This window comes from Conger conger, chromosome 13 (genome assembly GCF_963514075.1).
Source record: "Conger conger chromosome 13, fConCon1.1, whole genome shotgun sequence".
Lineage (NCBI taxonomy): Eukaryota > Metazoa > Chordata > Actinopteri > Anguilliformes > Congridae > Conger > Conger conger.
The window spans coordinates 23,984,103-23,999,270 of record NC_083772.1 but is presented as its reverse complement, the minus strand read 5'-3'; the positions used below and the strand labels follow the sequence as shown (position 1 = coordinate 23,999,270).

Here is a 15,168-nt window from a genome sequence, read left to right as displayed (position 1 = left end):
AAGCCATTTTGACTGAGTATCACAAGGTCAACAAAAAAAAAAGCCGCCAATGGGAGTCAAAGCTGCTTGTCTTATAAATGTAAAAAGGAGCTGTATCAGAGTCCCCCTTATTAATTACATTACATTAATGGCATTTGGCGACGTACAGTTGATCAGACTATTAGACTAAGCAGGAGACAATCCCCCCTTGGAGCAATGCTGGGCTGTGCAGATCTGATTGTGGCTACACTACGCTACAGGCCACCCTAAATAAAATAAAACAGGAACTTTTGGGGGAAAAAAAGAAGCTGGAAACTGTTCACAATCAAATTACATCACCATTTATTATTTACAGTCCCACTATTTTCCTAGTGAAAAAAACATACCTAGCCTATGTCTATGTCCCTACTACTCAGACACATTACTTACATTTTTCAAGTGAAGAGCAAACCTTTGACTTATTTTCATTTGTTAGACGCATTTGGGAAATAAAAACAGAAAGCCACTGAGCAAATGTGATTAATACATGAAATAGATCATTTTCTTGGTAGGTAGAGGCAGCAAGTTGCCTCACGTCAAATCACACCTTCATCCATTACATTACATTACTGGCATTTTGGCAGAGCGATGTACAGTTGATTAGACTAAGCAGGAGACAATGCTCCCCTGGAGCAATGCAGGGTTAAGGGCCTTGCTCAAGGGCCCAACGGCTGTGCGGATCTTATTGTGGCTACACCGGGATTCAAACCACTAACCTTGCGTGTCCCAGTCATTTACCTTAACCACTACGCTACAGGCCGCCCCTACATGCTACAGTTTGGTTCATGACCGGTATTCTTAACTTGACTGTCTTTTTCCTGTGCTTGCTGATCTTGATTCTATAATGGAACAGTGGTTGTTCTGGTTCAGAAATATAGGTGAAGTAAATACAATTATAAAATGTCATTTATTTTTATTTTGGCTTTTACTCAGGACTGTATTTTTAATTATTTTAATAATTTGACTGAGGACAGTCGCAATCCCAGGCCCTGACAAGCCTGCTCTCTATTATTCAGCTTTGAGGTAACAGGTTATTGTAAGGCTCCACAATCTCAAACAGGTGGTAATGTGCACTAGTCCGGCGGGCAATGTCAAAGGCAGTTTCACCACTGCTACTCTTCAGTTCTGCCTGTATGTGGCGCTGTGTCAGGAGGAGTTCCAGTGTTGGCTTGGCACCACTGTTGCCAGCTGCCAGGTGTAGCGGGGTGAGCAGACCATTGGTCTGGGCGTTGACGAGTGCCCCTTGCTGGATGAGGTAGGAGGCCACAGAAGTGTTGTTCCACCTGCAGGCGCTGTGCAGCGGAGTCCATCCATCCACTGTGCGAGCGTGGAGGTCTGCAGCGTGGTGCACCAGGGTCCGCGCCACTTCAAGGTGACCACTGTATGCTGCACGGTGCAGAGGCGTATACCTGTCCTCATCCCGGCTGTGCACAAGCAATGAATCCGCAGATAGTAGTCGCTTAACAGTGGCCAGCTGAGGTAATGGGGGGGGGGGGTTTAAAGCAATACAATCAGAAGATTAAATGGCTGAGAATTGCCTGCTTCCACAGGACCTACTGTATGTCATACTGTGGCTCAAGCATGCACTAGTCTTTTTCAGAGAGAGACTAGTATAAAATGTAGTTGTACATAATGGCTAATCATTTAAACATCTTGGTTAGTGTTTTCAAGAAATAAAGCTTTAAAACCATATGTTACAGTAACACTGAATTCACTGAATCCAAAATCATGCAAACAAAACCTGTCACTGGCCTTCTGCTGAAAATGTGTGAGCAAAGATAAGAGTGCCATGTGTAAAAGACTTTTATTTGTAATACAATCCAGAAAAACCGGGCTTTGTGGCACCATCAACCATAGACTACATTTTTCTATCAATAGCACAGATCAAGCTTTAAAATTCAAATAAAAGTTCACTATCAATTAGAGCATGTATCAGTGTGTTTGTATGTAAACGTTCGTATTACATAGATCAATGCGCTTTTTGCCTTTTTTTTTTTTTAAATGACGCATATCTACCTGTACCATTCGCACATTTACATGCGTCTGACTTACCCTGTTCCTCTCAGAGGCCCATAGCAACAATTCTCCCGGCCTATTCTCCAGCCTTTTTTCTTGTTGCTGATACCACTCCTCACTGCGGAATCCCTCCCTTTCCTCTTCATCATCATAATCTTCATCATCATCATCATCCGGCCACATGCTCTGTGTTCCCACTGGTATAAGGTGCTGATGGGTCTCCAGAAACTCCAGCTGATTAAACTCCTCGTGAAACTCCATCGCCCAGAACTCAACCCTCCCTGTCAATTTCTAAAGCATTAGACAAGTCGGTGCATTAATATCATATAATGTCATAATTCACTAGCTAGCTACTCCAACAAGCATTAAGCTGCATAAACGCAGGTAAGCAGTGACTTATTACATTATTGGCATTTGGCAGACGCTCTTATCCAGAGCGACGTACAACAAAGTGCATACCCATAACCAGGGATAAGTGCGCTGAAAGACCCTAGAGGGAAGTACAATTTCAATTGCTACCCGTATGTTACTTATGTAACATAACAATCACTACGGTTAATTTCAACCATTCAAGGTAGCATATGATGTCGCCCTAAGATGACAACGTGAATGATAAAACCAGGTATTAACGTTAATTAGTTGCAACATGCTAGCTAATACGTCCAACATGACATCAACTTAACGTTACCGGTTGTTTCTGCCGCCTTAGTTCGGTTTTGGAAACTAGTGTGTGCTAGTACTGCACTTGCCTCGTCGTCTAACCGAAGCACAGCGGTTAGATGAATTTGACGAATTTTCATGTTTTACCTTGAATGTTGGTGCCCGCCTGGTATTAGCATAGTTAGGCTAGCTATAAGTTAATGCAATATCACTAGATCCTTAACTTACTTGCCAACGTTAGCTATGATAATTAGCTTCTGTTACGAGGGAACGTTTTCAGAAATAAAGAACAATGTGTCCACTGGTCATTATGCTCTTTAGATGCAGCATTCTTCGATTACCGTGCACAAAACTAGCAAGGTAGCTAACTGTTGTTGTTAGTTGTATAGTATCGCAGCACCTAGTTACCTCACCAAACGGCAAAACAGGGGTTAATTGTACGTCAACAGTTTCGTTTCTCATTTTTGACAATGGCAAAGGTTATGGGAACTGTAGTTCTGTTGTATAACGTCTTAGTGTATTTGAAATGATTTAAACTACATTTCCCGCTCCATTACTTTGTTCTGTACGGCCTAATTCAACCACTTCCGTGGACGTTAGATTTCACGTGTATTCATACAGCATTTACTGAAAAAGTGAAACATAATAAAGGCCCAAATGCAATGCTTTGTTATTCAAAACTTTACTGAAGTTGTGTCCATTAGAAGGTAATATATGCTGCTAATCTCCGGTGCTTAGATTCAACGGACTATATAGCCCAACAAATCTAGCTGAACCAGTAAAAATAGCTACCAAGCTAAAGTTTGGTCTTTCTTAGTTGTGCGACCCGCATGCATATGTGTACGTTTTACTGTAAGGTTATTGGGAACGTTTCAGTCATTAACATTGTTCAGCATGAAGTAATGAGGTTTAGGGTAACGCATGTATTTATACCTGGATTTCTAACTAAATTAATGTTAATAAGTTGACACTAATTTTTGAATAAAGCAGGCTGTTAAGCATACACAGGACCCACTGCGTGTACGCGCCCAACCGTAATTTCAACGTCTGAATTATAATTATATATAGCCTCTTCGTTGTTGTTAATTGGACACATTTTTAATCTTTCTTGAAGGATTTACTCTCTTAAGGGCAAATTGTATAATAATAATCGGGAATACCATTAAGAATATCCTATGCTCACATCCCATAATCAATGGCTGGTATTATTTTCAGTAATATGCTAATATGCAGTAAGTATTGTAACAGCAAGGCCAATTTCTTTGTTTTTGCAATTTACAGAATACATTTAGGGTTGAGATAAGAAGATGAACATGAGACGAGAGTTCAGAATTTCAGCTTTTATGTCCTGGTATTTACACCTAGATGTGTTAAAACTACTTAGAACATAGCACCTTTGGTATCAGACCACAACAGTTTTAGGTGAGCAAAAGTATTGGAACTGAGAGTATTTAAGTAAATGAAAGTAAATAACACTTAACATTTGGTAGCATATCCCTTGCTTGCAATAACTGCATCAAGCCTGCGACCCATTGATATCACCAAACTGTTGCATTCTTTTTCTCTGATGCTTTTCCAGGCTTTTACTGCAGCCTCTTTCAGTTTTTGTTTGTTTCGGGGGGTTTTTGCCCTTCAATCTCCTCTTCAGGAGGTGAAATGCATGCTCAATTGAGTTAACGTCTGGTGATTGCCAGTCTAAAACCTTCCACTTTCTCTCCCTAATGTGTTTGTTGTGTTGGCAGTGTGTATACGGAACGCACCCTGTCTAATGGCGGTGCATACTCTGCAGTGCATATTACTGTTAAATGTTATGCATATTCTTTTCAACCTAAATAATTTCTAATCCCACAGCAGGATTCCTTTGGATCTGAGACCTTATTTATATTGACACCTTGACATTGCAATGGCATCAGAGAACACCATGTGAGTAAAAAAAAAAAAAAAAAAAAATTCATTGATACATTTTAAGTATTCAAAAGCAGTTAGCTACATTTGTTTTTTCTCTGCAGGGATGATGAAGACACCTTCAAGATTCTCATTGCTACAGACATTCACCTGGGGTACCTAGAGAAAGATGCCATCAGAGGGAATGACACCTTTGTGACATTTGATGAAATTCTTAAACATGCCAAAGAGAACAAAGTAAGGGCAACATCCAAAACAAAAGTAAAATGAATACCATGTTATTTAATACTGAAATAGAACAGTGAAGTTTTACTGAACCAGGAACTCTTATTTTGCTTGGAATTGAATTTGAACTACCTACCCTTTTGACCTGACAGGTGGATTTTATTCTGCTGGGGGGTGATCTTTTTCATGACAACAAGCCCTCCCGTAGAACAATGCACAACTGCATTGAACTGTTCCGGAAGTACTGCATGGGGGATCAGCCCATCACATTTGAGATCTTGAGTGACCAGGCTGTTAACTTTGGCAACAGCAAGTAAGTTATAATTTTCTTCCTGCCGCTGTCCTCCTTTGGTCCTTTTACTGGTTTATTTTCAGGTTTTTCATTCGGAGACCTGTCAATGTCATCTGTGTCATCAGACGGCATTTACTCCTTAAAGGTACAATAGGTAAGACTTTTGTGTTAAAACATGACAGAAATGACCTATTGCACCTTTAAAGTACACGTATGGTTGCTGATAACGGGGTCATTTTGTGGCCCATGCAGATTTTGCTTACAAATTAGGGGAAGGCTGCACTCACTTCAAAAATGATTTATTAAAATGTACCCTTCAGCCTTTGCCAAGTGTGATTCTAAAATACAATAAGGCGCTCCTGAATCTTTTTTAACAAGGTGCCACAGACACAGAACCAAAATGTAAGTAATTTACACCAAAAATCTTCAGTTAGGCAGTCATGGTTTTAAGCATATGGTTCTCTTTATTGTTCTTTATTGGAGTCCACCTGCCAAATTGAATTGATTGGACATAGTTTAGAAAGGTACACACCTGTGTATATAATTCACACTGCATGTCAGGACAAAAGCCAAGCCATGAAGTCCAAGGACATCTCTGTAGACTTCCGAGATAAGAGGCATAGATCAGAGCAAGGGTATAAAACTGTTTCTAAAGCTTTGAGTGTTCCCAGGAGCACAGTGGGCTCAATAAATTGTGGGGAAAAAAGTTTGGAACCACCAGGACTCCTAGAGTTGGATGTTTGGCCAAACTGAGTAACCGGGCAAGAAGGTCCTTTGGAAGCACAACCTTTGGAAGTCCTTTGGAAGCACGACCATCTCAGCAGCACTCCATCAATTAGTCCTTCATGGTTGAGTGGCTAGATGGAAGTCACTCTTGAGTTTGGAGATTGCCAAATGGCATTTAAAAGACTTGAGGAAATGAGGAAAAAGATTCTCTGGTCTCATGAGATAAAACTGTCCACTATAACTGTCAAACTGTCAAACACCAGGCACTGCTCATCACCTGGCTAATACCATCCCTACAGTGAAGCATGGAGGTGGCAGCATCATGCTATGGGGGTGCTTCTCAGCAGCAGGGACAGGGAGACTGGTCAGAATTAATGGAAGGATGAATGCGGAGAGGTCCTTGAAGAAAACTGGGGCGATGGTTCACCTACCAGCACAATAATGACCCAAAACATATGGCCAAGGCAACGCTGGAGTGGGGCATCGGGCAACGGGCATCTGTGGCACAGCCCTGGACTGGATTGAGTCCTACCTCTCTGGTCGCTCCTTCCAGGTTGCCTGGGCTGGTTCGGTATCGACACCTCGGCCCCTCGCCACAGGAGTTCCCCAGGGCTCAGTCCTAGGCCCGCTTCTTTTTTTTCTTTACACTCGCTCCCTTGGCCCTGTGATCACTGCACATGGGCTATCCTACCACTGCTACGCGGACGATACCCAACTCTTCGTCTCGTTCCCGACGTCTGATACGCAGGTTTCAGCCCGTATCTCTGCTTGCCTGAGGGACATCCAGAGCTGGATGGACAACCACCATCTAAAGCTCAACCCAGGCAAGACTGAAATGATATTCATCCCTGCTAAAACCTCTCCCCATCTGGATCTCTCCATTTCCCTCGGGGATACCGCACTCACGCCGTCACCCAATGCAAGGAACCTCGGTGTGGTGATGGACAGCAGACTGTCCCTCTCCGAGAACATTGTGGCGGTGACCCGGTCATGCAGGTTCTTCCTATACAACATACGGAGAATCGGCCCCTTTCTCACCCCCTACTCGACCCAGCTCCTGGTCCAAGCGATGGTTCTGTCCCGCCTGGACTACTGCAATTCCCTCTTGGCTGGCCTCCCAGCGTCTGCCATCAGACCCCTCCAACTCATCCAGAATGCAGCAGCTCGTCTGGTCTTCAACCTTCCCAAATACTCACACGTCACCCCCCTGCTTACTTCCCTCCACTGGCTGCCTGTCATGGCTCGCATCAAATTCAAAACATTGGTGCTAGCCTTCCAAGCAGTTAAAGGGTCTTCCCCAGCTTACCTACAAAAAATCATCAGACCCTACACCCCTGCCAGACCTCTTCGTTCAGCCTCCACAGGCCGCTTGGCACCTCCCCCTCTCCGAACCTCCACAGCACGCTCAAGACTACTGTCTGTTCTGGCTCCACGGTGGTGGAACGAACTCCCCGTTGAGGTCAGAACTGTAGAATCTCTCCCCACCTTCAAGCGCAAGCTGAAGACACACCTCTTCAAGCAGCACCTCTCCCCATCCCTCCCTACCTCCCTGTGAACCTTAATTGTTGTCTCTGTGACTTGCTTTGTGTATCGGTATTCTTAGTTGGCTAGGTAAGCAGTGTTTGGATCATTAACTTTGGTCACTTTTGCTCTGTTTGTTTGTTTGTTTGTTCTCAAAAAAAAAAAAAAAAAAAGGCCCTCGTCCTTATCTTCGTTGTACAGGTAGCAATTGAAATAGTACTTCCCTCTAGGGTCTTTCAGCGCACTTATCCCTGGTTATGGGTATGCACTTTGTTGTACGTCGCTCTGCCAAATGCCAATAATGTAATGTAATGAGTGGATTCAGGTCAGGTCTCTGACTGTCCTTGAGTGGCCCAGCCAAAGCCCAGACTTAAACTCCTCAGAACATCTGCGGAGAGGCAGTTCACAGACATTTCTCATCCATTCTGACAGATATTGAGAGGATCCGCCAGGAAGAATGGGATTAAATGCCCTAGGGGTCTGAATACTTTCTGAAGCCACTGTACAATAATCATTGGTTATTATATGCATATAGTAAAGGAAACTCATTCGAGCATATATTTCCACTTTATTTATTAGTAATAATTTACGCTTGCATATTTTTGTCTTTCATTCAGGTTCCCCTGGGTGAACTACCAAGATGAGAACTTGAACATCTCTATTCCTGTGTTTAGTGTACATGGGAACCACGATGACCCCACTGGGGTAAGATTGTTCTATTCTCATGTCATTATATTTTTCTTCCCCAGTATGGCCTTACACCAATCCTCAGCCTGCCTGATTTTTTCCCACCTTGAACTATACAAACTATATTTATCATTTCCCTGGGATACCAAGTTTTTACTTTGCTGTGGTGTTTTACAATTGATTTAAAATGTTCCATTTGTAGATCCTGATCTGAGGTCAACTTGAAAATACATACTTTGTATAATAACATTTACAACCGTTTGATTAATATTTTTAAAATCCCCAAGCAGAACAGTCTGTGCATCCAATTCAGCCTTGATATTACACTTTCTTAGCTGCATTTGAATTTGAGTCCAGAAAAGGCTCACTATGGTACAGTACCAAAAAATATGTTGAATAGATACATTTATTAATTAATTAATTAATAGTTCTTGTCCATTTTTTTCATTTTTTTTTTACACAGACCATTTATTTCACAGACACCATAACCAGTTCCCTTTCCAATTCTGTGGTAGGGATGAAAGTAATTGATTATAACTTTGCATGGAACCAACCTGTCCATATACTTTAGTAGTTTGTTCAATTTGTGAGCTGTAAATATGCCAAAAGGCCACCCTTAAATAAGGGATAAACCAGTCTCCCAGTTTCCCAATTAGTGATGCATATGCTTTTTTCCTTTCTCATTCTAATTCACAAGTGGCTTGTTAGTATAAGATTCTTGACCTGCACTACCATGAGACAAAAGATTCAGTATCTGGATGTACAGTGTCATCCAAAAGTATCGGAACTGCAAGGTCAATTCAGTTGTTTTCGCTATACAATTGAGTTTGAGGTCAAAAGATCTACATGGGATGACAGATCTGCATTTCAACTTTTAGAAATTTTTATTTCCTGGTACCTTTATCTAGATTTGTTAAACAACTTACAAAAGTTGTATCAGTTGTTCTATCAGACCACCCAATTTTTAGGTGAGCTGAAGTATTGGAACATGTGACTGACAGGGGTATTTTGTTCCCAGATGTGTCGTGTTAAATAGTTCAGATTGTCTACTCTTGGGTTTAGCCTTGGGTTTTGCCTGTGAAGACTGCATTTGTGTTAGAAAGCATAAACCAACATGAAGACCAGAGAGCTGTCTTTGGGAGAAAAGCAAGCCATTTTGAAGCTTAGAAAAGAGGAGAAATCGATCAGAGCCATTGCACAAGCATTTGGGGATAGCATGTACAGCAACTTGGAATGTCCGAAAAAAGAAAGAAACCACCATTGTACTGACCAAGGCAAACAACAGCAGTTGATGACACAAACATGAGCTGCTAAGAAAAATCCCAAAAAATCTCCACAGGGCAGGACTGAAGGTATCTCGACCAACCATTTGAAGAAGACATAGAGAGCAGCAATATAGAGGCTATACCACAAGATGCAAACCACTCATCAGTAGTAATAATCAGAAGGCGACATTAACATTTGCAAAGAAGTACAAAGATGAGCCACAAAAGTTGTATGGGCTGATAAGACCACAATTAACCTCTACCAAAGTGATGGAAAGGCCAAACTGCGGAGAAGGAAGGATTCTGTTCATGATCCAAAACATACAAGCTCATCTGTGAAGCCCGGTGGAGGAAGTGTTCTGGAGTGGGCTCACTAATCTTTATTGATGATGGTAGCAGCAGGATGAATTCAAAAGTCTACAAAAACATTCTGTCTGCTAACTTACGGAGAAATGCATCCAAACTAATTGGGAGGAACTTCATCATGCAGCAAGACAATGACCCAAAACACACTGGCAACATAAGAAAGGACTTCATTCGGGAGAAAAAAAACTGGAAGGTTTTAGACTGGCCAAGTCAATCACCAGGCCTTAACCCAATTGAGCATGCATTTCACCGTCTGAACAGGAGATTGAATGTAAACCCCCCCCCCTAAACAAACAACAACTGAAAGAGGCTGCATTAAAAGCCTGGAAAAGCATCACAAAAGAAGAATGCAACAATTTGGTGATTCAATGGGTCGCAGGCTTGATGCAGTTATTGCAAGCAAGGGATGTGCTACCAAATATTTAGTGTTATTTACTTTAATTAACTTAAATACAGCTTAATTTACTTAAACTGCAGCTGTTTTACTTGATACTGTTTTACTTGAGATTGTATGTGTAATTGTGCTTTTGTATTGTGTTGAACATGATGTTGTCATCTCTGCTTGCTCCTCCCTTGGCCAGAGCTCCCTTGTAAAAGAGATAACAATCTCAATGGGACTCACCTGGTTAAATAAAGGAGAAATAAAGGAATAGTAATAAAAAACTCTGGTACCAAAGGTGCTATGCTCTAAGTAGTTTAACACATCTAGGTGTAAATACCAGGAAATTTTAGCTGAAATTCTGAACTCTTGTCGTATTCATTTTTTATCTCAACCCCAAATGTATTCAGTCTACTGCAAAAACAAAGGAATTGGCCTTGCTGTTCCAAGATGTTTGGAGGGGACTGTTTATAACCACTGTTACATTTCTAACTTTCCTTCCAGGCAGATGGCCTTTGTGCCCTGGACCTCCTGAGCTGTGCTGGACTTGTGAATCACTTTGGCCGCAGTAGGTCTGTGGAGAAGGTAGAGATTAGCCCACTTCTGTTGCAAAAAGGGAGCTCCAAGATCGCTATGTATGGAATTGGTGAGTCCACTGTAGACACTGCTACAATATCATGCTTGCAACACAGTCCTAAGGGATGTTGGAGCCACTGCCAACTCAAGCATGCCTGCTGTGCATGATGACTGTACTGAGCAACTAATCTAGCTTGATTTAGTGGTGCTAACCTCGTGGTGACCATCCCACAGACTAATATGTTAAAATGTGATTAGTTAATGCTTAATTACTAGTTATTTAAGCATTAATTGATTGGTGAAATGTAAAGTGTTATCTGTGTTTATCCAGCAACAGTTACTTATCTTAGCTCAGTTAGGCACTGCACGACCTCAGCTATAGATAGTGTTACTGTGATGACATCTTTTAATTGGCAAACCCAGCAGTTTCTTCCCCCATGGGTTCTCTTGATAGATTTCCCGTACTTAAGAGACTTCTATAGGGAATTTAATCTTTGGTTTCACTTCGATTGGATCAACGGTTCATTAGTTGTGATTCGATTCAAGAACGATTTTCTTTTTTTGTAACGGTTCCATTCCATTCTGTAACCCACAATTCGATTCAATAACTTTTACCCAAAATTAGATATCCATGAAATACACCTGCAGTAATGGCAGTGAGACTATTTGTATTCTTCTGAAAGGTGAAAAAAAGAGAACAGAATTACTTATTAAATGTATTTATTCTATTAAAAAAGTGGCTGGGGAGGTTCTATACATGTACTTCTACTTCAGATTTTCCTTCAGGAATATTAACTGGTCAACATGTTCAGGTTCAGTTCCTTGCAGGCTGACTAGCTGATGACAGACTTACGGATTACAGATTTTTGCACTTCACAAAAAAATGTGTAAATCAAGTTAAACCATTAATCGTAATTAAGAATTGTGATTCATTAGATTTAAAGCAATTATAGTGATTATTGATGAACCCCAAGCAATTCTTTCTATTTATTTATTTTTGCAGATCGATTTAGTTGAATCGGTAGGATTTGCAATCAATGCATTCACATGAATCGTTACACATATTATGTTAAATTGCATCTGTTAGTACCTCATCCGTGCATTTCAATGCTGTTACTGTGCGTGTTTCATTGAAACTATAACAGTGGTCATATTTCACCAGCCACCACTCAAGTTTCATACCACCCGGCCTGCAGGTGGTATTACCGTTTTTTTCCTGGTTTTTACACCTAGATGTGTTAAACTACTTAGAAAATAGCACCTTTGGTATCAGGTTAAAAGTATTGGAACAGAGAGTATTTAAAGTACAGTAGGTAAGATTTTTGTGTTAAAACAAAGACTATTGTAAATAACTTCCTATTGAAAAAGGCTCACTGACACACCATCTGCCTCCTTAAATTCGTGTTTCAAAATATAGAGTTGACGGACCGACACTGTACCAGAACAGTGTATAGCTGTACAATAATTAAAGCTCATTGGTTGAAAATTGGTTCTAATTGCCACAGTCAATGGCATGGGGGAGTTTCAGCATCAGCGCGCTCACAGTGTTTGATGCTGCAATTCCTCTCTTGACCGTTAGAAGTCCAAAATTGCCTATTGTATCTTTAAGTAAATGAAAGTAAATAACACTTAATATTTGGTAGCATATCCCTTGCTGCAATAACAGCATCAAGCCTGCAACCTATTGACATCACCAAACGTTGTATTCTTCTTTTGTGATGCTTTTCCAGGCTGGTGATTGACTTGGCCAATCTAAAACCTTCCACTTCTTCTCCCTAATGAAGTCCTTTGTTGTTTTGGCTGTGTGTTTTGAGTCATTGTTGTGCTGCATGATGAAGTTCCTTCCTATTAGTTTGGACGCATTTCTCCGTAAGTTGGCAGACAGAATGTTTTTCATCATGAGTTACACCCTCAATAAAGATTAGTGAGCCCACTCCAGAAGCAGCCATGCAAGCCCAAGCTATAACACTTCCTCCACCATGCTTCAAAGATGAGCTTGTATGTTTGGGATCATGAGCAGATCCCTTTTTTCCCCGCACTTTGGCCTTTCCATAACTTGGTAGAGGTTAATCTTTGTCTCACCAGTCCATAAAAGTGTTCCATAACTTTTGTGGCTCATCTCTGTACTTCTATGCAAATTGTAATCTCACCTTCCAATTCTTACTACTGTTGAGTGGTTTGCACCTTGTTGTTTAGCCTCTATATTGCTGCTCTCTAAGTCTTCTTTCAGTGGTTCATTGAGATACCTTCACCCTGTGGAGATCATTTGTAATGTCACTGACTGATGTTTTGGGGGTTTTCTTCACAGCTGTCCCAATGTTTCTGTCATCAACTGCTGCTGTTTTCCTTGGTGAACATGTTCGATGTCTCTTGCTAAGTACGGCAGCAGTTTCTTTCATTTTCAGGACATTCCAAGTTGTACAAACTATCCCCAATACTTCTGCAATGGCTGCAATTCCCCTCTTTTCTAAGCTTCAAAATGGCTTGCTTTTCTCCAAAAGACAGCTCTCTGGTCTTCATGTTCATCTTTTCTAACACAAATGCAGTCTTCATGGGAAAAACCCAAGGCCAAAATCAGGAGTTAGGCATTCATTACTATTTACTTTTTAACCAATCAATCTAAGTGGACACATCTGGGCAACAAGAAACACCTGTCAGTCACAAAAATTGGGTGGTCTGATACAAAAGGTGATAACTTGTTTAACAAATCTAGATAAAAAATAACAGGAAATAAAAGCTGAAATTCGCATCTGTCATCTAATGTATATATTTTGACCTCAAACTCTACTTTTGGAGGGGGACTGTACATTATCCACTCTGATTTTGGTCTCCCTATTCCACCCAAAAGTACTGTAACTTTTAACCATGTCCAAGTGATAAAACAATTACTGCAAACATGAATTGCCTGATAGGTTATACTTTTATTTCACCTCTCCTGCATGATAATGATGTGATAATGGACATGAAACATTGAGGACGGGTGTTGAATGCAGTGGAGAATTCCAGATTGGGAGAAAGAGGGGAACATTTCTGAAATTTTTACTACATAACAGGTCTTGAGATTATTTATTTCAGATGGATTGATCAGTAAATGTTTTATCTTAAGTCCTTGGACAGTGGAAAAACTCAACCAGGGAGAGGAGCGTTGGTGTAGCCTGGCCTATGCGCTTGTGTGGGAGGTGGGAAGGAATAGTTAGGTAGGAGAGGTTTCCCCCTCAGTTTTTTCTTTGTATAATTATATACTTACTGCTTTGTCTGAAAACATTCTAAACAGTCGAAAACATGTATACACAATAATATGTAAAGCACATATCAGCAGAAAGTACATGAGCTGAAAGCCTCATAGAGAGTAGATACAAATACATGGAAAGGTTATGCAGCTTTTCTTTTACAACTTGGTAAATGTTCTGCATCTGCTTCTCTTGTATAGCATTTTCAGAATGTTTGTTTGAGAGAAAGATATTGTACGCTGTAGGAATGCTCGTTTGCCCATCGATAGTGTTGGCCTACCATTGATTTCACAAACACTGCTTTTCTTCCGTTTTCAGGTGTATTTTTCTAGTTATGGATGTGATGCTTTAACTTGTGGAAGAACCTATGCACTTGTAAATCACTTTGGATTAAAAGCGTCTGCCAAATGACTAAAATTGTAATTGTAATTCAGTGTTTCCCAAAGAATTCAGGCCTCGTGGTACGCACCAAAAAAAAAAAATTTCCGGCATAAACTATTTTGATAGGCAGGTAAGCCCACCTCCTGGTTGAGAGCGGCCCTCATTTGATTAAATAGGGAGCGGGGAAAAATAGGGAGCGAGGAAAATCGTAAGTCCCTGAAAATCTGTCCTGGGACATTAAAAGATATCAGGTTTTTTTCCCCAGAGCAGTTGGTTTATTGCTAGCTGTCGGAATATGAAGACAATTTCAACAAATATTACCCCCATTAAATTTATATGGCAATTTATATGTATATACACTCAGTGAGCACTTTATTAGGTATTTATTAGACTTATTGTTTTTCGTTTTCTGCACCATTCTCTGTCTGCCACCAACAATCATTCCACGGTCAAAGTCACTTAGATCTAATTTCTTCTCCATTGTGACATATGGTCTGAAAAACAACTGAACCTCTTGACCACGTCTACATGCTTTTATGCATTTAGTTGCTGCCACATGATTGGCTGATTAAATATTTACATTTAATGCAAATACAAGCACACCATAATGTTTGGGACAAAGACCCATCATTTATTTATTTGCCTCTGTACTCCACAATTTGAGAAAATTACATGTAGTTAAAATGCACATTGTCAGATTTGAATAAAATCCATTTCAGGGTACCATAATGTTTGTTCGAGACGTTTCTGGTCCACTCCATAGTTACCCTCGTCCCATACACTCACCCTTTTTCTCCACAGTAACAGAAATAGACAGACAGTAGTGGCACTGTAGTTGCGACACGTTTCCCAGGCAACAACACAGAGGTTGACTCATGTTTCAGAACTGCACCATGCAGAGGCTCCCAAGGGCAATTATTG

At 40.8% G+C, this 15,168-nt stretch overlaps 2 protein-coding genes across 10 annotated transcripts in view; one reads left to right on the top strand and one right to left on the bottom strand.

Moving 5' to 3' along the window:
• Window positions 1–297: 297 nt before the first annotated feature.
• Window positions 298–3,168, bottom strand: ankrd49 (ankyrin repeat domain 49). 4 transcript variants are annotated; one of them, XM_061216660.1, is made up of 3 exons: window positions 3,103–3,168; window positions 2,071–2,325; window positions 298–1,492 (listed from the first exon to the last, which is right to left on the bottom strand). In XM_061216660.1, exons 1-3 carry the CDS (start codon window positions 3,154–3,156, stop codon window positions 1,031–1,033), a joined length of 771 nt encoding a protein of 256 aa, XP_061072644.1. In that variant the 5' UTR covers window positions 3,157–3,168; the 3' UTR covers window positions 298–1,030. The 4 variants fall into 4 exon arrangements, with proteins under 4 accessions (XP_061072644.1, XP_061072646.1, XP_061072645.1 ...); XM_061216662.1 differs by having other exon boundaries at window positions 2,842–3,141; XM_061216661.1 differs by having other exon boundaries at window positions 2,923–3,140.
• The window catches only part of mre11a (MRE11 homolog A, double strand break repair nuclease), a 56,677-nt gene continuing 43,662 nt past the window's right edge, over window positions 2,154–15,168 (top strand). For 2 of the 6 annotated variants that reach the window (XR_009704603.1, XM_061216652.1), the window contains exons 1-6: window positions 3,265–3,401; window positions 4,546–4,617; window positions 4,704–4,836; window positions 4,977–5,137; window positions 7,981–8,068; window positions 10,565–10,706. Coding sequence is in view for 5 of the 6 variants with exons in the window: in XM_061216652.1 (XP_061072636.1) it covers window positions 4,598–4,617; window positions 4,704–4,836; window positions 4,977–5,137; window positions 7,981–8,068; window positions 10,565–10,706 (544 nt within the window). In the remaining variant the exon portion in view is untranslated. Of the gene's footprint in view, window positions 2,419–2,523; window positions 2,657–3,264; window positions 3,402–4,545; window positions 4,618–4,703; window positions 4,837–4,976; window positions 5,138–7,980; window positions 8,069–10,564; window positions 10,707–15,168 lie in introns of those variants that run through there. The other 4 variants (XM_061216658.1, XM_061216653.1, XM_061216655.1 and 1 more) reach the window with 4 other exon arrangements.

Excerpts from the sequence above, each read along its gene's own strand:
- ankrd49 (XM_061216660.1), bottom strand. The coding sequence starts at position 3,156 with ATGAGAAACGAAACTGTTGACGTACAATTAACCCCTGTTTTGCCGTTT. Across the intron at positions 2,326-3,102 it reads CTGTTTTGCCGTTTGGTGAG|AAATTGACAGGGAGGGTTGA; the intron begins GTAACTAGGTGC and ends CTAATGCTTTAG. Across the intron at positions 1,493-2,070 it reads GGGCCTCTGAGAGGAACAGG|CTGGCCACTGTTAAGCGACT; the intron begins GTAAGTCAGACG and ends CCATTACCTCAG.